We start from the raw sequence: 22,408 nt of genomic DNA on the forward strand, positions 1-22,408 counted from the left end.
GCCACACAACCCCGCTCACCTCAGCACCCGGGACAAGAGATGCCCTTGCTCTCACTCTGGCTGAAGATGTCTGCCACACCCCAATCCTCCACTCGGAGTCCTAGTACCCTTGGCCATCTGCACCGTGACTTCTCTTACTGTCAAGTTCTGATTAGAACTGTCATCTCCCTGTTTCTTCAGGTCCCATGTGGACTTTGCGACTTCTCATTTTCCCTTCAACTGGCAGGGACGCAAGCTACGATTATCTCCTTGGTCCTGGGAAGCTATGATCATCCAGAAAAAGAGAGGAGAGGAGGGAGGGAGGAGAGGGAGAAAGAGGAGAAAGAAAAGGAGGGGAGAGGGAAAGGTTTTTGTAGAATGACTCCAGTATTTAGGAGAAAACGTGTATACTCTCGGACCACCAGCTGTACCCACATTCACAAAACCAAGTAAAGGAGAACTAAGGATCTTCTGTCACCTGTGTCACCACCACCACATTATTAGCAGTAATATCTACTACCATATATCAAGCACCTACTACGTGCCGGGCTGCCTACAGGCACTGCCTCTAATTCTCACCCATCCTACAAGCTAGATGCAATCGGCATCCTTGGGAAAGATGAGAAGCCCCATCCTCTGAGAGGCTGCATAATTTCCCCCCACTTCCTGTCACCCACTAAGTGCCAGGGTTAGGAGACAAACCCAGAAATGGCTGACCCCAAAGTCTGTGTTCCTTCCATGGTAGTGTCAATTTCATGGCTCTTTTGAGGAGGGCAGCATAATTACATTGCCTTTTGTTAAAGACCGTGGGTATGTGATTGATCTTTGCTCTTCTCTCTGGGGCTGTGTCCTGGAGTAGTTTCTGTCTCTCGATTCCTGTTGCCATGAGCTGTGTTCAGTGAGGAAAACTTGATCTGTCTCTGGTGGTACCTCCCAGCCCAGAAGTCATAGATCTTGATGTAAATATTCCTAAGAATGCCAACACCCAGTTCTTCCTTCGCTTCAATCAAGGACTCTGAATTTCCGCTGTATATCCAATAAACTCCCCTTGAGTAATGTCAGATGTGCCCTCTTGCCAGTGCATCAATCTTTCCAGATGGCCCACTCCTAATGATGATGTGTCCCACCTCGCAAAGGCACAAGCCTTTTGGGAGGCTGGAGGCAGACCAAAGCAGGCCGCCCTAGGGGTGATCTCAGGCTGATAGGAGAGACGAACACACATGGAGAGCCACACACTCATACAAGTCAGGGAGGGCCGGCCCAGTGCAGCAATGTTGTGAAGTGACCGAAATGGAGAAGCTAAGCAAGGAAGGCTTCCTGAAGGAGGAGAGTTCAGTCAAATAACCAGAAAGATGGGCACATAGATTCCTGGAGAGAGAACTTAAATCACACCATCACGGTAGGTTTAGGTGCAGGTTTTGTGTGCTTGTTTTGGTGGGGAAGCGAGAAGACTCAGATTTTCTGAAGTCAGTAGTGGGCCTGGATGAGTTTCTAAGTCCCTGGACTTTGCCCAGCAGAATTCAGTCCTTTAGTCAGCTTTCTGATCCATTGTGTGTTATAGGTGCGTATAGAGTCATTGCCCCTACAGTCTTCAGGTGAATAGGGACAGGGCCTTGTAATAGTGGGGCCTCTGGTCCCAAGCTGCCACCTCCCTTGACCTTACTATGCCTTTCATGTATTCAGGAGGTCTTTTCCTGTGTGTGTCAGGGTGCAATAAGCCTTGGGAAACACAAGAGCCCAGGAGTCTGGTGGACTTTCTGCCCAAATGCCTCCCTTTGATGTCACTGCTGTTGTCACTGTGGGGACTGGGAATAGTGCTGAGTCACCAGTACACTTAGACTAAACTAGTGATTCTTAACCTTGGTGTCATGAACCCCTTTGAAATTTGATGAAATCTATGGACCTTTCCCCCTGAAAAGTGTGCAGAATTATGTCTGAGTGTTCTGAAGTTCCCAGACCCCTGAAGCCTCCCTGGGTCATGAACCCCAGGACCGGATACCCCTAAGGCCCTTCCCAGCACTGATACTCTATCTTTCCCCAAAAGACCAAATTCCAGGTGGCCCAGTAAGAGGGGCTGCAGTGAAGGGGTGGAATAGCCTTTAGAGGAATCTCTTAGCCATCCATGAAATCACAGGGCAGGCATGCCTCTGATCACTGGGCTGTGAGGCCCAAGTGCTGTGCCTGGCCCTGGAGGCATGGTGAAGGACCCGGGGGCTAGGTGGATGTGATCCGGGGAGACAGAGATAACACGTTCTGTGCCGGGGTGTAAAGAAAGGCAAAGGGGCAGCCCCCGTGGCTATAGCTTATCTGCCTGAGAAATGGATAGATTCTTTGTCAACTGCTGCTTAAGATCCTGAGAAGTGCACAGAGGGTACTGTGCTCTTGCTTTAGGACTCAGTTCGGAGAATCCTGTGAAGCTCAAGAGGGGAAAGCACGGAGGCAGGACTAGTGGTGACCAACTTCAGTTCCATAGGCAAAGAGACGAGAAGGAACATGCGGGAATTTTGGTTGGAGAGCAGCCCAGGGGAGTGAGGGAGTCCCACTCACTGTCTAGAAGGGTAAGTATCTGGTTCACTTGCCCTGTGGAGACCTCTGGTGAAGGTCTATTTAGGGGCTAAGTCATCTGACCTGGTGATGCTCATGCTCACGTAGTCCCTGTGCATGGATCGTCATTCACGTCTTTCATTACTGGAAAATTTTTACTGCTTCTTTGAGATTTTGCTCAGGTATCCACTCCTGGAAGCCTTTCTGAACCCCCAGCGCCTTTCATCTAGGATCTTGCAGTGCCCATTTCTCACTTCCACTGGGATAATTCCATATGTGATTGAGACAATCTCTCTGTGTGGCTGATTCCATCACCGTCAGACATGAGGTCCCCAAGGGCAAGGACTGGCCTTATTCTTTGCTGGGCTTAGCAGTTGGTAGACACTTCAGGGAGCTTCACCTAACAGAGACACCCAGAGGATGATGTTCCTAGGAACTTTCCATTCAGCACAAAGATGTTTAAAAGGTTTTTTTGGGGTAAAACCCATACATCTATAGCCATTTTGACAAGGCTGCCAAGACCATTTGATGAAGGAAAGAATAGTTTCTTCTACAAATGGTGCTGGGACAGTTGGATATCCACATGGAAAAGAACAACGTTGGACCCCTGTTCACAGCATATACAAAAATGAACTCAAAATGGATCAACAACCTAAATATAAGAGCTAAAATCACAAAACACTTAGGAGAAAATATAGAAGTAAATCTTCATAACCTTGGATTTGGCAAAAGATTTTTAGATATGATACCAAAAGTATAAGCAATAAAGAGAAAATAGATATATTGAACTTCATCAAAATAAAAACTTCTGTACATCAAAGGACATTATTAAGAAAGTGAAAAGACGACCTGTAGAATGAGAAAATATTTGCATATCATTTATCTAATAAGGATCCAGTATCCAAAATATATAACAACAAAAGACAAACAACCTAATTAAAAAATGAGAAAAGACTTCAATAGACCTTTCTTCAAAGAAAATACACATATGTCCAACAAGCACATGAAAAGATGCTCAACATGATTAGTCATCAGAGAAATGCAAATGCAAATCCAAACCACAATGAGGTACCATTTTGCACCCCCTAGGATGGTTATAATAAAAAATAATGAAAAATAAAAAGTGTTGGTGAGGCTATGGAGAAATTGGAACATTTACACATTACTAGTAGAAATGTAAAATGGTTCAGTTATTGTAGAAAACACTTAGACAGTTGCCCATAAAATTAAATATTGGACTATCATATGACAGAGCAATTCAACTCCTAGGTAAATATATCCAAAAGAATTTGAAAAATAGGTACGTAAACAAACACATGTACAAGCATGTTCATAGCAGCACTACTTACAATAGCCAAAAGTAGAAGCAGCCTGCTGTGGTCTGAATGTTTCTGTCTCCCTAAAATTCATATGTTGAAATCTTAACCCCTAAAGATGATGGTGTTAGGAAGCGGAGCTTTTGGGAGGAGCCTATGTTATGAAGGTGGAGTGCTCATGAGTGGGATTAGCGTTCTAATAAAAGAGACCCCACAGAGCTCCCTAGCACTTTCCACCATGTGAGGACATGGTGAGAAGCCACTGGCTATGAACAAGGAATTCAATCTTGCTGCTGCCTTGACCTTGGGCTTCCCAACCTCTAAAACTGTGAGGAATAAATTTCTGTTGTTTATAAACTACTAACCTGTGGTATTTGTTATAGCAGACTTAAAGGACTAAGACATATCCCAAATGTCCATCAATGAATAAATGAATAAAAAATTATTAGTATATACTTTACAATGGGATGTTATTCAGTCATAAAAAAGAATAAAGTACTGATACATGTTATAGTGTGGTAAACTTTAAAAACATTCCACTAAGTGAAAGAGGCCAGACACAAAAGGCCACATATTGTATGATTCTATTCACCTAAATTGTCCGGAATGAGTAAATCCAGAGAGATTTGGTTGTCACAGGGATGAGGGTAGGGGGAATGGGACGTTCTGGCTCAGGGGTACTACATTTCATTTTAAGGTGATGAAAATGTTTGGAACTAGATAGAGATGGTGGTTGCACAACGCTGTGAATATACTAAATGCTACTGAATCATTTACTTTAAAATGGTTCATTTTAATTTATGTGAATCTCATGCAAATAAAGAATAAAATTTTGGGTAGGAGATAGCAGGAAGGTGGACAGAGAAACCGTGTTCCTGGAGTTGGCCTCCAGCCTTTCCCAGCATATGGCTAATAGCAACTTGGCACAAAGATAGGGAAAGCAGTCTGGGCTAGTAGGAGGAAGAGATAACTTACCCTCCATTTGATTCATTAAGGGCAAGCCTGGGGGTTTTGGGGTATGTGGCAAATGCCTGGCCCAGAGAGGTTGCTCAGTAATTGGCAAATGAATCACTGATTGCAATAGAAGACAGTAGTCAGTGCCCTGTCTCCTGGAACCTCATCCACTCTTCCCTGCTGCTCATTCCTCTCTGTGTCTTTCCCTCTGCCTCTGACCTTCTCATTTTCTGATCTTTACAGATTTCTCCCAAGGTTCCAAACTCGATGTAGCAAGGCTTTAACTGATTCATACATGTTCACTGGTAGAGAAAGTCTCATTAAAATAGATGCTCTGTGACCTTGAGAAGTCACCTTGTGTGCATCCCTCCAGCCTAGAAGAGAACACCTAGGAAGGGATGTTCTTTCAGGCCTAACTGGTCAGAACCTCTCCTGCTTTCATGGTCTCTGGGATGTCGAATGAAGGAATATGATTCCCTTAATTGGTCGCCAGCTGTGAGTCACCACATCCCCTCGTGGCTATTATTGAAGAAGAATATAGTGAAAATGAGACAATCGGCTCTCACTTGTGTGCTACTAGTGGAGAAGAATGGAGATATAAAAATCTGCAAGCAATAGCTAATTCAAGATGGGGCCCATTGTCAGGTGGACGGCCATCAGAAAGCTGTGTACACACACATAGACACATGCTTGTTGGCTCACAGGCTCATGTCTACGGAACATACTGAAAATATTTAACAGCTAGTACAATCAGGCACTAACCCATCACAGTAGTTGTCAACCACAGAGAACTGGGACTGCCATGTCAGTCCATACTGGCTGGACACCATTATGCTCATGTCCATGTTCACATCCACCCACACACATATCCTCTGACATATTGGAGCACATCTGCCAACTAGCAAGCAGCATTCGCAATTTGTGCCACAAGCTCTAGAGCCTACGGCCACAGGAGTGGAGAGTATTGGCTTTGGAGGGGCCTCTTAGATAATATTAGGCTGGAGGGATGCAGACAACACCTGGGCAATAGGGTTGTGTGCAACAAGGTGCAGCACACGTGACAGAGTGAGTGTGGAAATCGAGGAGGGCTTGGGGGAGGCTTTTTAGAGGAGGTGTGTCTTGGTTTGTCTTAAAGGACAGGACGAGCCTGCCCTGGTGGGCGGGAGGCTGGGAGAACAGCCCAGAGCATGACATCAAGGAAAAGCATGATTTGTGTGAGAAACATTTAATTGTCTCATAAGCACACCCGCCTCATCTTTACTCAAGTCCTGAGATTAATGTTAATCTTCTTCAGAAGAGCAAAGAAGGCTGAGAAGGGGAGTGAGGGGTCAGATCTGGCTAGTTAGAGAGTCTATAACAGGAAGAAGAGAGTGTGGGAGAAGTCAGAAGTGGACTTGCAAGATGGGTTGAATGGGTCAGATGGGCAGAGCTGGGGAAGACTGCTCAACAGGTTACTGCCCAAATTCTAGAGAGAGAGAGGACGGGGTGCAGCCTGGGCCACGGCAGTCATGATAGATACAAAGGAGCCGAGGCAAAAGAGGGCAGGTGACTTCCTGAGGGAGGGGAGCAAATGGGAGAGTGGGGCCATGGGCACTCATGGCATGGCAGAGCCCATGCAGGATAGGAAATGTGAGCTCAGGGTTTCACACAGTGGTGCAGATGTAGGAGGGACAGAAGAAAATAGGACCCGGAGCTTGTGGGAGGCTAGAGTTGGGCACGTGTACCTGGAATAGGGCAGGCACCTGCGCTGCATATTTGTGCACAAGAAAGCCAGGAGAGTATAGAAGCTCAGAGAGCAGACCGCGAGCAAGCTGCCTGGGTTGAACCCTGGCTCAAATCCTAGCTCAGCTACTCACTAGCTGTGCAAACTTGAGGAAGTTACGTAACTTCCTGGGCCTCAGATCTTCATCTGTAAAATTGGGGTAATAACAGTACCTGCTCCATATAGCTGTTGGTGAGAATTAAATGAGTTAATATACGTGAAGTGCTCAGAGCCTGGCAGAGCTTATACTGTGTGTTAACTATTATTATTATTATCATCATTATTATTATTTACAAGGTGCCTGCTATCCACCTCAGCGAGTAGGTGGAACAGGTAATAGTCTCCTCTTTTTTAGAGATGTGGAAACAGAGGTTCAGGAAGTTGAGCGACCTGCCCATGGTCACAAGGCAGGACCAGAACCTGGGTCCTCAGAGCTCCAAGTGCATACACTTTGCTAGAGACTTGGGGTAGGGCTGGAGGAAGGAGATGGCCAGCAAAGCTCAAAGGAGGTGTTTCTAGTCACAGAGCTGAGTGAAGAGGAAGCAAGGGGGTTTGGACTGCTCTGGAAGTTACCTTTCTGGCAGCCGAACTGAAGAATGGGAGAGAGCCGAGGGCCTGGCAGGAGAGTCCTCCTCTGTCCCTCATATTTCAGCTCCTCTGGGGTGAGCTCACCTGTGGCCTTGCCGGGTATAAAATTGCCGAACACCTGTCCTGACCCTAGATGCCCCAGGGACTGTGCTCCATCCAGCTGGCTTGGGGCTGAGTGGCCTGCCTGCTTGAAACTACAGGAGGATGCGCAGGTGCGAGGAGGGGAATTTGTAGGGGTTCACAGACAACATGTTAATTTTCCAGGTCAATCTGCTAAGGAGGACTGGCAGGACTTGAGCTGATGTCATCCAAATAGCCCAGCTCATTCTCTCTAATTTTTGAGACAATTATTTGCTGAGAGAACTACCTGCCCCTCTTTCAATACCTCCAGGCTTTCCCAATCTCCACTACTCCTACCCACACAGCAGCTAGATTCTATTTCCTGAAACATGTATGGCTCAGGTTCTGCCTGGCTCAAGAGCCCTCAGTGGCTCCCTAGCTCTCGCTCTATCCCATACACAAGCTTGGGACTAGGGTCCCTCTACCCATGGTTGACCTTCACTCTCGTGATTGCTCCAGCCTGGAGGGTCCTTTCCTCAATATCCTTCCTCCTACCAGTCTGGGCTGGTTTTGCATTTCCTCGCTGCCAGTCCACTCAAGCCTTCTTCCCTTAAAAGGCTTGAATCCAGATCTCGTCCTCCAGGCAGCCCTTGTGGATTCAGGGTTCCCAGGTCTTGCCTCTCCTCTGTATATTCCCTTTTCCTCTCATTTAGCAATTACCCTTCTGGATTGTACTAGATTTTCTTACCCTTCTCTTTCTGACATCTTCTCTGGAGGTTTATCAGACCCCAGAACACTGAGAGGGGAGCCAGTGGGTCCTGACCGGGGTCAAGCGATCACAACAAACATGTCGAACTGATTATCTTCAGACAAAGAAACAAAAATACAAAGAAAGCTACAAATTCATGTGAACCAAATAAAACATTTGGCTATAAAACCAAGATACATAAAAATGTAATTTGTTTAATATACGATTTAAATTTTCCTTGAATATCTGAGCTAGATGTCCCTGGTAGCTTGGAGATTTGATTCTCTGATTTGACACACTTCTTTTCATCATTTCACGGGTGAATATAGCTGAAGCTCAGAGGCGTCCACACCTGCCCAAGCATCACTCAGAATTTAATTCCCACCGAGAAAGCTGGGAGAGCCTACAGAAGGGCATGAAGGGACAATGAAGCTAAGACATGATAGATCACATCCTGTCTCCCCACTGGCCTAAGAGGACTCCCAAAGCAGAGGGCCTGCCTCTTTCTGCCCCTGAGTCTCCCCAGATCTCAATAAAGGCTGAGGAAGGGCCTTGGCCACCTTGGTGAACTGAGGCCCGGTCCTGGTTTCCTTCAGTCCCTTCCTTTTTTTCCTCCAGCAAAAAGCCCAGCAGCCCCACCTGGGCCCACCCTTCCTGTGGGTGGCCCAGAACTCACCTTCCTGTTCTATCATCATCCTCATCAACAACATTGGGTGTTTCATGCCTAATGGCCAGTATCTGATTAACTAATTCACACTAAGGTGTTAATGACTTGTTAATAGCTTGATGAGATGTTTTTCCCAGGGACACCTGCGTTTGGAGGGATCGAGAAACTAAGTTCTATGAGGGGAGGATACTTTGTACTGTCCCCCTCAGCATTTGATAAGTACTCAGTAAATATTTGATGAATGGATCAAACCAAGAGACTTAATGTTGGAAAAGTGCTTCCTACTGAGTTTTGTACTTGGGAAGAGCTTGTCGGACAGTGTCTTTATCATTATCATCATTTCTAATGGCAAATTTTCCATGATCAGAGATTGTCTCCTTGTGTCCATCAGCAGACGACACTTTATGGGAATGTGCTTAACCAGACATCCTCTCCCAGAGGAGAGGAAAAAGTGCGGAAAGAAGAGGTGAAGAAAGGCCAATTCCTAAATTCTAATTTAATCTCTATTTTTAGTAATTGCTAACATTCATTGAACTAGGTACCAGGCACTCACCAAATGCTTTACATGGATTAACACACGTAATTGCCGCAACTACCCCATGAGGAGTTTATTATCTCATTTATAGCCGGGAAGCTGAGGCCTAGAGAGGTTAAGTGGAGGGACACTGCTCGGTGGTGCAGGAGAACTTAGACCCTCCTACCTGGTGCCATTCTAGGTGGGCGCCAACCCAGCAGCTCCCTGAAGATGCACCGTCCCTGCCATTTAGTTGCTGCTCCAACAACCGCCAGTCTTCCCACACCTGGGACGGATGTCCAGAGGCTGGTGCCGGGCCCTGAGGAAGGCACAGAGGGCGCAGTCAGCTGGGAGATACAGAATGCTCATCCAGGCCCCAGGCCCTAGGGAACACAACAGCCTACACACAAGTGTCAATGGACAGAGAAATCCATAGCATGGAGGAGACAAGATGGGGCTAAATTCAGGGTTTTGGGCGAGGGTTTGAAAGAGTAGAAGGATTTGGATCAGAAGAGATAGGGAGAGAAGTTGTTCCAGGCTGGGTAGAAATAGTTTGGCAAAATTTTGGAGGTATTTGAAGATGAGGCCTGTGGATGAAGTATCTTTGGCTGGAGCAGGGAGCAGTGAGGAAGGATATGGGACAAGGCAAGGGCAGGACGGTAGCTGCAGGATGCTGAAGGCTGGGCTGGGAAGCTGTCATGCATGTCAGAGAAACATACAGCCAGCAAAACCATGGCGGAGGACCACTATATGAGGACTGGGTTCCGAGAGCGGTGAAATGCCCTTAGAGTTATCCCACATGCTCCTGTGTCCAAGCACGGGGCCCAATTTCTGACGCACAATAGGTGTTCAATAGAGGTTTACTGTAGGGAGGAAGGGAAGGAGGAGTGTGCTAGGTTGTATTTAATTTGTAGAACTTTCTACTCTCCTTACAAAGGAAAATTGAGATGACATGTGACACAGCCTTCAGAGGAACCTCATAGAAGCTGTCCACAAAGTTTCTGTCCTTCTAGCACAGGCAAAAGACATGCTTAGGGCTGAGGGAGATGAGGGGAGGTCAGAGCTGGCCTATGTTGACCCAGGAAGATCCTTAGGAAGAGGGCAAGTTAGGAAGCAATAGAACAAGAGGTGGTAAAAGAGATGGGGAAGGATAGATAAAAAATGGAGAGGAGGGAAAGAGAAATACTGGTGGTTTCAATAAGAGCTATGAAGACAAAATGGCAGAAGGGAGGGTGGAAAAGGGTGCTGAGGAGGAGGCAGGAATGGATTCCCTAAACAAAGTGAGAGAAAGAGCCCTACTCCAGCCCTGCTCCAAATTCTTCTCCTGTTTTGGCCACACCCAGGTAAAGAGCCACAGCCCACCCATGGGGCCCCAGCAGTGATCTTTGGGCATGGGCAATCTCCAGGGTCAGTGTCAGCTATGAGAGTAACAGAGGCCACAGCAGCAATGACAGTAATAAGGGAGGACCAGGATGCGTCGCAGGAGCCAGGGACTTGGGATGGAGGGGACAACAGGTGGACTCTGGAACAGGGATCATGGGGACCACAGGACCATTTTGAGCAGGATGGCACCATGCTCATTGGGCCACCCTCTTGGGGAGGCCTGCACTCCTGGGGAGGGCACCAGCTAGCCTGCATTCTTGGCTCTCATGGGTCTGGAGAGATACAACAGGAGATCAGTCTCACCTTGATAGCAACTTCTTTAACTCTAAACAGATGGCGCCTGTTCTCAAGTCACCGCTAGTCTTATTAGCAGAGATACACATTAGAGGAAAGACAGAATGATGAAATAGACTTCTGCCTCCCCACCCCCATCCCAGAAGTTTTTCCTTGAAACATCCAGGCCCTGGGTGAGCCTCTCTCTGTTGTCCCATCATTTCTCCCAGTTGAATTCCTGAATTTCTCAGTCACCTGCCCCAACTCCATCTTCCTTTCCTCTTCCTCTTTCTGTTCATTGCTTGAAGGACTGGACATTAATTGTCCTTTGCTCAGCCTCTAGCCTGCCTTATTCTGGGAGTTTGAGAGAGGTGAAATGTGGAGACCCTTTTTCTGGGTAACTTGCAGAAGCACACAGCCCCGCTGTGTTCATGGTTGGCTCTGCCCTGGGCTGCTAATGTCCCATGCTTGGGAGAGGGTCACTCCACTCCTAATAGCCCAGCAGAGAGAGCTGCTGTCTTCTGTTTGTTAAGAGAAGACAGTGGGGGTGGGGGGTGCCTCTAGGAGGTCTGGGGGAGGGGTGCATGACTGAATGATATGCCCCTGTCCTGAAAAGAGGAGGACATAACTGTGGTTGGAGCCCCCACATGTTCTACTCACTGGCCTGCTCTGTTCAGAGCAGTCCATTCCCTCCTGTTCCCTGAGTCCCCAAGAAGAATCCCACAATCCAGAGAAGATGAATCAGGATAGAGATGGTGAAGGGCCAATGACATCCCCCTGGAGAGGCTAGGCCTGGGGCAAATTACCCTATAACAGCAGGTTAATTAGATAAGACCCAAATTACATGAGCAAGGCTTGCAAACCCAGCACTTTGAAGGTTTCATGTTGTTTCAGAGGTGGGGAGGGCTTGGTCTCTAGCTCAGCATAGAGAAAATGACTTCTTGCTCCCAGGCAAGCCAAACCCACGAATTAAGCCCTTGACTGCCCATCCATGAGCCCCGGTGCCAAGTACATATAAAGAAGGGCACCTGGCAGTCCTCACAGCAACCTGTGGAACCCCTCCGGGATTTTGCCTTTGTGTCTGAACTCCACCTCTACCAGCAGCATGAGCCGGCAATTCACCTGCAAGTCTGGAGCTGCCCCCAAGGGGGGCTTCAGTGGCTGCTCAGCCGTGATCGCAGGGGGCAGCTCATCCTCCTTCCGGGCAGGGGGCAAAGGGCTAAGCGGGGGCTTCGGCAGTCGGAGCCTCTACAGCCTGGGGGGCGCCCGGAGCATCTCTTTCAACGTGGCCAGTGGCAGCGGGAAGAGTGGAGGTTATGGATTTGGCCGGGGCCGGGCCAGCGGTTTTGCTGGCAGCATGTTTGGCAGTGTAGCTCTGGGACCTATATGTCCGACCGTGTGCCCACCTGGAGGCATTCACCAGGTCACCGTCAATGAGAGCCTCCTGGCCCCTCTCAACGTGGAGCTGGACCCTGAGATCCAGAAAGTGCGTGCCCAGGAGCGGGAGCAGATCAAGGCTCTGAACAACAAGTTTGCCTCCTTCATCGACAAGGTGGGTCTGCTAGGACTTGGGAAACTTATAAACAGCCCTTCTTGTCTCTTCTTAGAAAGTAAGCTTTTGGGTCTATGGCTATGCTACCCTGAACAAGCCCAATCCTATCTGATTTTGGAAGCTAAGCAAGGTCGGGCATGGTTAGTACTTGGATGGGAGACCACCTAAGAAGACCAGGTGCTGTAGATGTAAAAAGTAAAACAATAAGGGATTGTAAGCTGACAAGGTCCTTGCAATCTGTGAGGTCAACCAAGGGTTGCCTTGCCTGAAAAAAAAAAAAAAAGAAAAGAAAATAAGCTTTTGTTATAGCAATGTGGATTAAGGTTAGATTTGGAGAGGCACTTCCTGTGGACAAATCAGGTATTTTCTATCTTTAGGGGGACTAGTGTAAGATTCCCTGTGTAGTCTTTCCCTAGAGAAAACAGAGGCAGCTCAATTTCTACTGGCATAGCTTATCAGAGTTAGAGGCAGGGCCTCCTAAGAAAAGGGTCCTGCTTCTTACTCTCAAGGGCCAGCTCGTTGCCATTGCTCAGCCTAGGCCCATGTGAGAAGCTGTCCTCTGCACATCCATTGCCAGCCGATCTCGTCCACTAGTCATTCTATTATTGACTCAGGAGCATCAGCGCTGGCCATTCCCCAGGTGGCTTTGCCAAGGACATCTGTTTCAGTTGGCTGAGGACTCTCTCTCAAGAGGCACAATAGTGCAGTAGAGAAGAGGGCTCTGTGATGTTCTGAAGCCAGACCTCGCTTCCACCTTGGCCCATCACTTCCCAGCCGTGTGCCTGAGGAGCTTTTTATCCTGTCTGTGCCTCTGTTTTCTCATGTCTACAATGGAGATAAAAACCTACCTCTTGGGTTCGTTGTCAGGTTTGTAAAAGGAAATGCATGTGAAGATCTTGGCACAACGTCTGACAGGTACTGAGTACTCCCCTGTAGTGGTGGTTGTTACTATCATTTTTATTTCAGGAGGGTTAGGGGAGGGGTGCTGAAAAGGAGAGAAAGCAAAGGTCTGGAAGAGGCTTCACAGGATCATCCAGTCCATATAGGCCCTGACTTTCAGTAGATAAGAACTTTTTGCTCCTATTTTATGAGTTGGCAAAAACATGGAGGTGAAGGCCATCCCCAGGGTCATCTGGGGGGAGGGAAGGTGAGATTGCATGCTCGACTTCCTGCCTCCAGATCCAGTCCTGGGTACTGGAGGGCTCTGTGGGCTCTGTGACAGGCACTAAGAACAGGTCAGCCCAGGACAATGCCAATGGCTGAAATGGTCAGCAGCCCTCAGAACCTGGCTCCCCACTCCCACTCCATGCAACTCTCTACTGCTTGGAGGAGGATTCCCTACTGCCCCTGGTCACCTCAGGAACCAGCACCATCTCTGTGGCTTCTTACTCTTCTAAGCCACGGGTTCTCAACTCCTGGACCATGGACTGGTACTGGTCTGTGGCCTATTAGGAACCAGGCTGCAGCAGGAGCTGAGCGGCAGGCAGGCGAGCAAGCGAAGCTTCATCTGTATTTGCAGCCGCTCCCCAGCGCTCGAATCGCCGCCTCAGCTCCACCTCAGATCATCAGGCATTATTCTCATAGGAGCACCAGTCCCTGGTGCCGAAAAGATTGGGGACCACTGCTCTAAGCCATTTCACATATGGAGGTCAAGGTATTCTGAGGTTTGGGGCTGAGGAATGAGAGTGGGCTGATCTGTGGCTGGACTGGTCAAACACTATTAAAGAATGAAGTCTAGAGACATGAAAAGGAAGATGAACATGAAGACGGTCACCTCTGTGAACAAAGGTGGTCTGACTAGAGTGAGGGAGAAGCCTAGACAGTTCTCAAACCATTTTAGTCTCTAGAGGAGTATAATCCCATAACCCGGGCAGCTAGAGAAGGCGGGTACCTCCAACAGTGATCCAGATGTGTCCAGCATGTGGTCTAGATATATACTGTGGTGTCCTGAGTGTAGGGTTTACTCTTTGGTTAATGTTCGTTCAGTTTTCTGGCTATACATGAAAAAAGCCAGGATTGGTTAAACCAAACCAAACGCTGGCTGATCTGATGGAGGCAAGGTGTTTGGTGGCTAATCCCATCTTAACACTGAATCCCAAAGTTTTCCAATGTCTATGTTTCTGACTTTAGGGAACACAATTTTGTTTAAACAGTAACTGTGCTCATGCAGATTAAGGGAAGTCACATTTAAAAATGTGTGCAGATCTATCCCCTCTGGTCAGTTTCCTGGCCCAGTGAGGCCACAGTGGCACAGGTAGCTTGCACCATACTTGCTCTAGGGAAGATGGTTCTGAGAAATAGGACTAGGGAAAAAGGAAGAGGCCATGAGCAAAGTAGAGTTGGGGCCTTGCTGGAATTTAGAACAGCTGAAGCTCTTAGCCCACTGAGCTTCATTGAGCTTGATGTGTTATACAATGAACAGAAGATCCCTTCTTCAGAATGGTCAAAGTTCCCAAAGATGGATCCAGCCTGACTCTGTCCTGGTACCTTCAGGCACACCCTGCCCTGTGCTGTTTTAGTCGTGGTGGTTCTGAGTGACTGGATGCACAGGTTATGGGGATCCATGTCTGGTTCATTTATGGGCTACACCACCTATTAAACCATCAGACCTTGGAAAGAGGCTAAACTTCTCTATGCCTCAGTTTCCTCTCCATTAAATAGGGTTAACGATTTGCCCACCTCGTGCAGCTGTTGTGGGGGGTAAAGGAAAAGAATGCAGGTAGAGCACTTTGCACAGTGCACTGTGAGTGACAGATGTGACTTTTTGTGGGGGCTCAACAGTTTCTGGGCTTTGGGTTCCAGGTACGGTTCTTGGAGCAGCAGAACCAGGTGCTGGAGACCAAGTGGGAGCTGCTGCAGCAGCTGGACCTGAACAACTGCAAGAACAACCTGGAGCCCATCCTCGAGGGCTACATCAGCACCCTGCGGAAGCAGCTGGAGACGCTGTCCGGGGACAGGGTGAGGCTGGACTCGGAGCTGAGGAACGTTCGGGATGTGGTGGAGGACTACAAGAAGAGGTGAGCGAGGAGGGGACCCCTGTACCTTGACAACTGCCGTATCCCTCTGAGCTCATCCTGCAGGAGTGGCCCCTCAGGGCCTCAGAAGCTACCTCAGCTTAAAGCTTTTGGATATGGGGGGCAGTGTTATTCATCATACTAAGCAAAATCACCCCAACAAAACTCTGGAACTTCCTCTCTGCCCCTCCAGCCTCTGGCCTGGCACTTAGAACAAATGTCCAATTAGTTGGACAATGAGAAGATTATCTCTGGCTCTGGGGTGAGAAAAACCCTGGGTAACCTCTCTTATTTTCCCAAGCTTCTGTGTTCTCATTAGTAAAAGGGGGTTTACATCCATCTACTTCCCAGAAGTTCTATGAGGAGTAACTGGGGAAATTCATCTGTAAAACTTTATTCAAATTTTGAGGGAGGAGGTTGCTTTTTGCTTCCTCTGAGATTTCCCACAGGACATTTGCTCCACATGCTTTTTCCTCATTTTCGACAATCTCCTTCTTCCAAACTTGGTTACCACATCCCCTCCTCTAGGAAGCCTTCCTTGCCTGGCCAGCCCTTCAGGCTCTGGACTCCACAGCCCCTCAGCGCCTGTGCCCTCTGACAGGCACAATGCCCCTTGCTCAGGGTCTTCCCTGGGCAAATGATGTTTCTCAGGCAGTTGTATTAACTGACTGAGCCCTGGGATTCCCACAGGTACGAGGAAGAAATCAACAGGCGGACAACTGCAGAGAATGAGTTTGTGCTGCTCAAGAAGGTGAGTGGGAAAGCAAGCCCTGAATCCAGGGCTGACCTGGGAACAGGAGATGCTGAGCCTGCCGTGTGATCTGCTCTCAGAGAAAGTAAGCTGATTCAGAAAAAGCGAAGTAAAGGCAGGGAACCATGGGGGGAAAAAAAAAAACCCAACCAAACCAACAAACCAAAAAACAACTATTCAGAAAAGGGAATAAAAAGACAGGGAAGATGACAGCTTTCCTGAGTGTTTAATGTGGACAGGGTTTGTCCATAGCGAAGAATAGCAGAGGGTGATACACAGGGCCCCCCTGCAGCCTTGGGGCCTGCTCAGATGTCACAAGGATGACTGACAGCAGGCTGGCTGGGGCTCCCTTCCTTCGAAAGGCACTGGTCCCTGCTGAAGAAGCAGGATGGGTAGGGCTGGGCCTTTTGCTTCTTCTTTTCCTTTTTCACGGGCTCCCCAAAGAGAAGAGGGCAGCTACTCCCCTGTGCAGGGCACCCAGGCTGTGGCCTCCTTGGCTGCACTGGCGGTGACCGGGGGATGGCTGGGCATCTTTCAGGATGTGGATGCAGCTTATGCCAATAAGGTGGAGCTACAGGCCAAGGTGGACTCCATGGACCAGGAGATCAAGTTCTTCAAGTGTCTCTATGAAGCCGTAAGTCTCTCTTCGCTCCACCTCTCTGAGCGCAGCCCCCAAAACTCTATTCTGGGGGCTGGGAGAGGATATTGTTCTCAGGCCACCTCTGCCCTCCCCCACCCCTGAGTTAGCCATTCATCTCCCATCTCAGCTCCAAGAGACTCTTCAATCTCTATCTTCTGGGCGGAAAGGAAATGGGCCAGGCCCTGGCTCCATGGTGGAGAGAATCCGTCTGGGTCCCAGAGGTAACTCGCTCTGACCAGAGAGCAATATCCTTAGTTCAGAGCCACGAAGTTGGCATCACCAGGATTTGTTCACCTTGCTTGGGGGAGATTTTTGGTCTCTGACAGTCAAGTCCCAAGACTCTCCTTGTTTCCCCTGCAGGAGATTACTCAGATCCAGTCCCACATCAGCGACATGTCTGTCATCCTGTCCATGGACAACAACCGGGACCTGAACCTGGACAGCATCATTGATGAGGTCCGGGCCCAGTATGAGGAGATCGCCCTGAAGAGCAAGGCTGAGGCCGAGGCCCTGTACCAGACCAAGGTGAGCTGGGCTGGAGAGAGCAACCCCAGCAGGCATGAGGGCTGGTCCTGACTGTCCCCAGAACAGAGGCAAGGTCCAGTTAAGTGTCCAATGTGCCCTGGCCCCATGACATCACCAACCCAAGATATCATGTACTCCTACAACACCCTCCTCATGCTGATCCATGGTTCTGTGCTCTGGGGTATGCAGTTCCAAGAATTGCAGCTGGCAGCTGGCCGGCATGGGGATGACCTCAAGAACACTAAGAACGAAATCTCGGAGCTCACCCGGCTCATCCAGAGAATCCGCTCTGAAATTGAGAATGTGAAGAAGCAGGTGAGGGGTCTGGTTGCCTGTGGCCTGGGCTGGGCGGGCACAATCGGAGGAGGAATGAGTTGGATGAGTGGGCTGAGGACATCAACCTCTTATGAGACGAAAGGGGCCAAATGAAGTCACTGCCTCGGCCACTTAGAGCAAACATCCCCGGGGCATCTCAGCACCTGCTCACCCCAAGGACCTCTGCTTTGGAGCCCCCTCCCCCAGGAAGCCTTCTTGTATCCCTCAGGCTGGGCTAGGACCACAGTCCTTTGCCCCACCTGCCCCAGTAAACGTGCTCTCCTGGCACCTGTGCTTTTCTCGTGCTTTTCACACTTCTTTAATTGCACCTGCCTGCCCCTTCTTCCACTGGACTGGAAGGAGGCAGGGAGCTGTCTGCTTCGTTCACCATTGTTTTCCTAGTATATAGTACAGAGCCTGGTGCCTGGTAGCAGCTTAATACACATTTATTGATTAAATGACTGAGGAAAACTGCGCTCAGAGGGCACCCATTAAAGTGCCTTCTGTGGATATTTATTAAGGCCTTACTCAGAGTCACTGCCATAAATATAGGCCACAGCCTCAGTTTTAGCAGGTGGCGAGACAAGATGTATGTATATAATAATGATAGTCATAGTTCTTATCATTTTATCACATTAAATTCTCACAAAGACTCTGAGGCAAGTGTCCTAATGTTACGGGTAAGGAAACTGAGACTCAGAGAGGTTAAGTGGGTTGCACAGCAGGCAAACAGCAGACTGTGATCTGAACCAAGGTCTCCTGGTTCCTAGTCCAGTGCTCCTTCCACTCTCCCATGGGCTTTAACACTTATCAGGTCTGTGACATTGGACAAGTCACTTGTCCTCACTGTGCAGGGTGTTGTGAGGACTAGAGGAGCTAAGGTATACAAAAAGAGGACGAAGGGCTGAGTATCATGCCAGGTGGATGGTAAGCACTTGGGAAATAAGAGTTAATCCTGGGGAATCTCTTTTCCCATGCCCCTCATCTGTGGTCCCTTGTACCCAGGCAGCCATTGTCATTGTACCTGCAATACCAAATTCCAATGATCTCTACTCCCAGGCTTTAAACAACTCAAGAGTGGAAGCCAGTCTGACTCATACTCGTTTTGTATCCCTGGCACAGGGTGGCCAAGTAAATGCCTTTGCAATAACTGAGATGGTGCTGAATTGGCCATAATCTCAGGAGGGCAGGATGTGCTGTTTTCATCATCAACACCATCTAAACACAAGAGAGTGGAGATAGAGCTAAGGAAGGAGATAGAGCTAAGGACTTGCCAGCCTAGAAGAGGAGCAGGGAGTGGGGGTGAAGGGTAGAAGTGGGCATCTCTGCCCAGAATCTCAAAGAACAAATGGGATTTGGATGTGAATGACTTTGATGACTCCTTTACGTTTTCCAACTTCTCCAATTCCTTATTTAGGCTTCTAATCTGGAGACAGCCATTGCTGATGCTGAGCAACGGGGGGACAATGCCCTGAAGGACGCCCGGGCCAAACTGGATGAGCTGGAGGCCGCCTTGCACCAGGGCAAAGAGGAGCTGGCCCGGATGCTGCGTGAGTACCAGGAGCTCATGAGCCTGAAGCTGGCCCTGGACATGGAGATCGCCACCTACCGGAAGTTGTTGGAGAGCGAGGAGTGCAGGTGAGGGGGCTGTGTTCTGGCAGGAGAGACCCAAGGGTTTGGGGAGGATCTAAGGAGAAAGCCTAACACAGCCTAATCCAGAAAAGATGTGTTCTTGGGGAGTGAAGGGGCAGGGATGATAGGAATAATATTAGTAAATAATAATCCCTACTCAGGCGTTAAGTGCTTACTTCATACCAGGCACTGTGCTAAGTGGATAGCTCATTCAATCTTCACAAATTTCCTGGATGTACTGAGCAACACCCACCCCGCCCCCGCAAAAAAAAAAAATACAAGTTCCATTACTGTGTTAGGCCCTCTTGTTTCATTTTCCTTACCTATCCGAGTACAAGATGAACTTGAACTTGTCAGAGATGTCCCAGGGCAACCATTCCAGCTTCCCCAATGCTCCTGGGAGAAAGAAAGGCTCAGAGCCAAGGCTTGACCCTTGGGAAGTATGCATACCACTCCCACATGTTCATCTCATACAAACAACTGTTTGACTTGGATTGCTACCTGGTTACCCCAAAGATTCAGGGGTAGCTTCCCAGCTTCTCAGGCTCTGCTCATGCCAAAGAAGACTTGGAATTTCCATAGGTGTCCACTGGGTTCAGAAACTCACATGAGGCTGGTGGGAGCACTAGCTCTTAGGTTAATAGATTGTGGGTTACATGATTGCTCACTCTTATTTTATTTCTTTCCCAAATAGGATGTCAGGAGAATTTCCCTCCCCTGTCAGTATCTGTAAGTATTTGTATGCTTGGACCTAAAATTGTAGAATCTACAGACGGAAAGGGCTTTTGTCATACTCTGTGTGTGTGGATGAGCAATCTAAGAACCAGAGAGGGAAAACCTTTGCCTGAGATCACAGAGCCAAGTAGCAGAGGTGTGGCCAGCAACCAGGCCTCTTGACTCCCAGTCCAGGGCTCCTTCCTCCTTGTCACTCTGTCTTTCTTTTCCTAGGGACTGACAGCTAGGAAGGCTGTCTCCATCAGGATGGGGAACCAAAAGACATGTTGCAAGAAAATGAGTTTGGGTGTGTGTGAGGCTTGAGGAGCCATGTCTGCAAGTTGTGATCAGATCTGGGCTGGGGACTTAGAAGGAGCTGAGAAAATTAGTAAATGGGGGACTTTGGAGGTCAAGCTGACAAGAGTGGATCTCTAGGTTTCTCACTGGGGCTAAAAGAATTAAACCAGAGCTTCCGAAAGATGCCATCCATGGGACAGCTAGCAGGAGGGAGAGGTTGGAATATGGGAAGTTTAACCAAAAAAAGGCTAATAGAAAGGACAAGGCTGAATGTCCGGAATGACAGGTGGGTGCACTGGTACCTGGACTAAAAAGATGGATCTCTGAGAATTAAGAATCAGCCAGATTGGGTATAAACTGGGCAAGCCAAGGGTAGGACATGGGGGAGCTGTCTCAGGGATAATTTTTCCTGGGGGGCAGATGGGGTGGGAGAAGCTATGATTGGAGTCTCCACCCAACCCATTACTCTAAGAAGAGCCCCAACCCTGCCGGAAGAGTTGATCAGCTGTTTCTCTGCAGCCATCATCAGTAGCACCGGTGGCAGCAGTGGCTATGGTTTCCGGCCCAGCTCCGTCAGCGGTGGCTATGTGGCCAACAGCAGCAGCTGTATCTCTGGAGTGTGCAGTGTCCGTGGTGGGGAGGCCCGGAGCCGAGGCAGCGCCAGCGACTATAAGGATACCCTGGGGAAAGGCTCAAGCCTGAGTGCCCCCTCCAAGAAAGCCAGTCGGTAGAGAGGGATGCCTAGTGCCCTCGCATCACCCCTGTATGCCCAGCAGGGGCTCTGGATCCCCAGCCCACTGTCAACCTCATCCCCACCCTGCCAGCCCTGCTCTTGTGCCTCAAGCTCTGGCCTTGGCAATCCCACTTCTCCCAACCTGTGTCTTCCTGAGCCTAGACAAGTGTGGATGACTGAACTTGGTGAGATTCTTCTCTGCACATGCCTGGCATTCACCTCCTTGGCTGTGGTCCCCCAGCCATGCCACCAGCTCAGCCCCTGGCTCTAGCCTCTGGCTCAGCCACTAATCACTCTGTCTGGCCCTCTGGATCTCAGACCAAGCCCCCTCTCACACTGGGGTCTTTGTCCCAGCTCTTGAAGATGCTAGGCACTAGTTCTCTGTTCAAGAAAAGGTGGACTGAAGGACAAACAACCAAGAGAGGTCCAGTCCCCACTCCACCCTGGCTCAGACTCACGGCTCATTCTGAGTGGGACCAAGCACAATACAAGGTCTCTTTCTTCACTCTCATGCACCCAAAAGCAGAGAAGAGGAGGCCTCTTTGCTTCTCCTTTCTTCCTAAAGGCCCTCCCAATGCATCCTCAATAAACAGCACAAATTGATGGCTTGGTTTCTCTGAGTTGTCAAGGTGTATACACGGACCTCCATTCAGATGTCTCATGAGCAGGCACCACACACCACACACAGACACACACAGACCACACCATTGCATATCACCTGTGTGGCTCATATTTCCAGGTTAATTTTTCTTGTAGAGCAGAAATAGAAGGAGCTCTTGGAGCAGAAGTGGCAGAAGGACTGAGAGCACCGTTGGGGCTGCAAGGAGATGAGTGAGAAGCAGAAACTGGGTAGAGAGAGGGGGAAGGCACAAGAGAGAAGAAAGGAGAAACATGGGAAGGGTATGCGAGCAGCCTGGTTTTTGTCCAATGGCACAGTTGGTCCTGATCCAGACAGGGATCCTGGCCTCTTTCTGAGAACTGGGTCTTTCCTAGAGGGAAGGTGGGGGCTTGGCAAACAATCTGCATTTGTTCAACCCTTTCCTCTCTGCTCAGAGCCTGGCCTCCTCACAGGATGCCTAGGAGGGGTGAAGCTGGTGAGGACCACACACTTTGGATCTGTCTGCTGAAAAGCTAAGCTAGGGAACAAGTTTTTGGAAATTGAGGCTCAACTAGGGTAGAGTGAGTTGGGGGTTGGGGCAGGTTATGAACTTCGGGGATTGTAGTTTGCACCTCCCCAGACACCTGTTTACCCTGGAATCACTGTGATGGAGGCCAGTCCTGTTCTTATGACAAAGAGGCTGTAAGGAGGACAGATGGGCAGATTCCCCAGCGACCAGCATGAGTTGGCAAACCTCAGCCAGGAAGTCCTTGGGGATTTGGGGGGCTTCCAAAGATGGAGGTGGAGAGATTGAAGGAAGGGATGGTTAGGCTGGGTTGGCAAGTAGAA

General features: G+C 49.0%; 1 protein-coding gene and 1 pseudogene across 1 annotated transcript; both read left to right on the forward strand.

Moving 5' to 3' along the window:
• Positions 1-11,838: 11,838 nt before the first annotated feature.
• Positions 11,839-21,228, forward strand: LOC120602108 (keratin, type II cytoskeletal 71). Its single transcript, XM_039862069.1, has 9 exons — positions 11,839-12,340; positions 15,143-15,357; positions 16,045-16,105; positions 16,644-16,739; positions 17,106-17,270; positions 17,460-17,585; positions 19,003-19,223; positions 19,912-19,946; positions 20,748-21,228. The coding sequence occupies exons 1-9, from the start codon at positions 11,894-11,896 to the stop codon at positions 20,957-20,959; spliced, it is 1,578 nt and encodes a 525-aa protein (XP_039718003.1). The 5' UTR covers positions 11,839-11,893; the 3' UTR covers positions 20,960-21,228.
• LOC120602261 (uncharacterized) lies at positions 12,411-12,529 on the forward strand (annotated as a pseudogene).
• Positions 21,229-22,408: the final 1,180 nt, after the last annotated feature.

This window comes from Pteropus medius, unplaced genomic scaffold, assembly GCF_902729225.1.
Source record: "Pteropus medius unplaced genomic scaffold, Ma_sr-lr_union100, whole genome shotgun sequence".
Taxonomy (NCBI): domain Eukaryota; kingdom Metazoa; phylum Chordata; class Mammalia; order Chiroptera; family Pteropodidae; genus Pteropus; species Pteropus medius.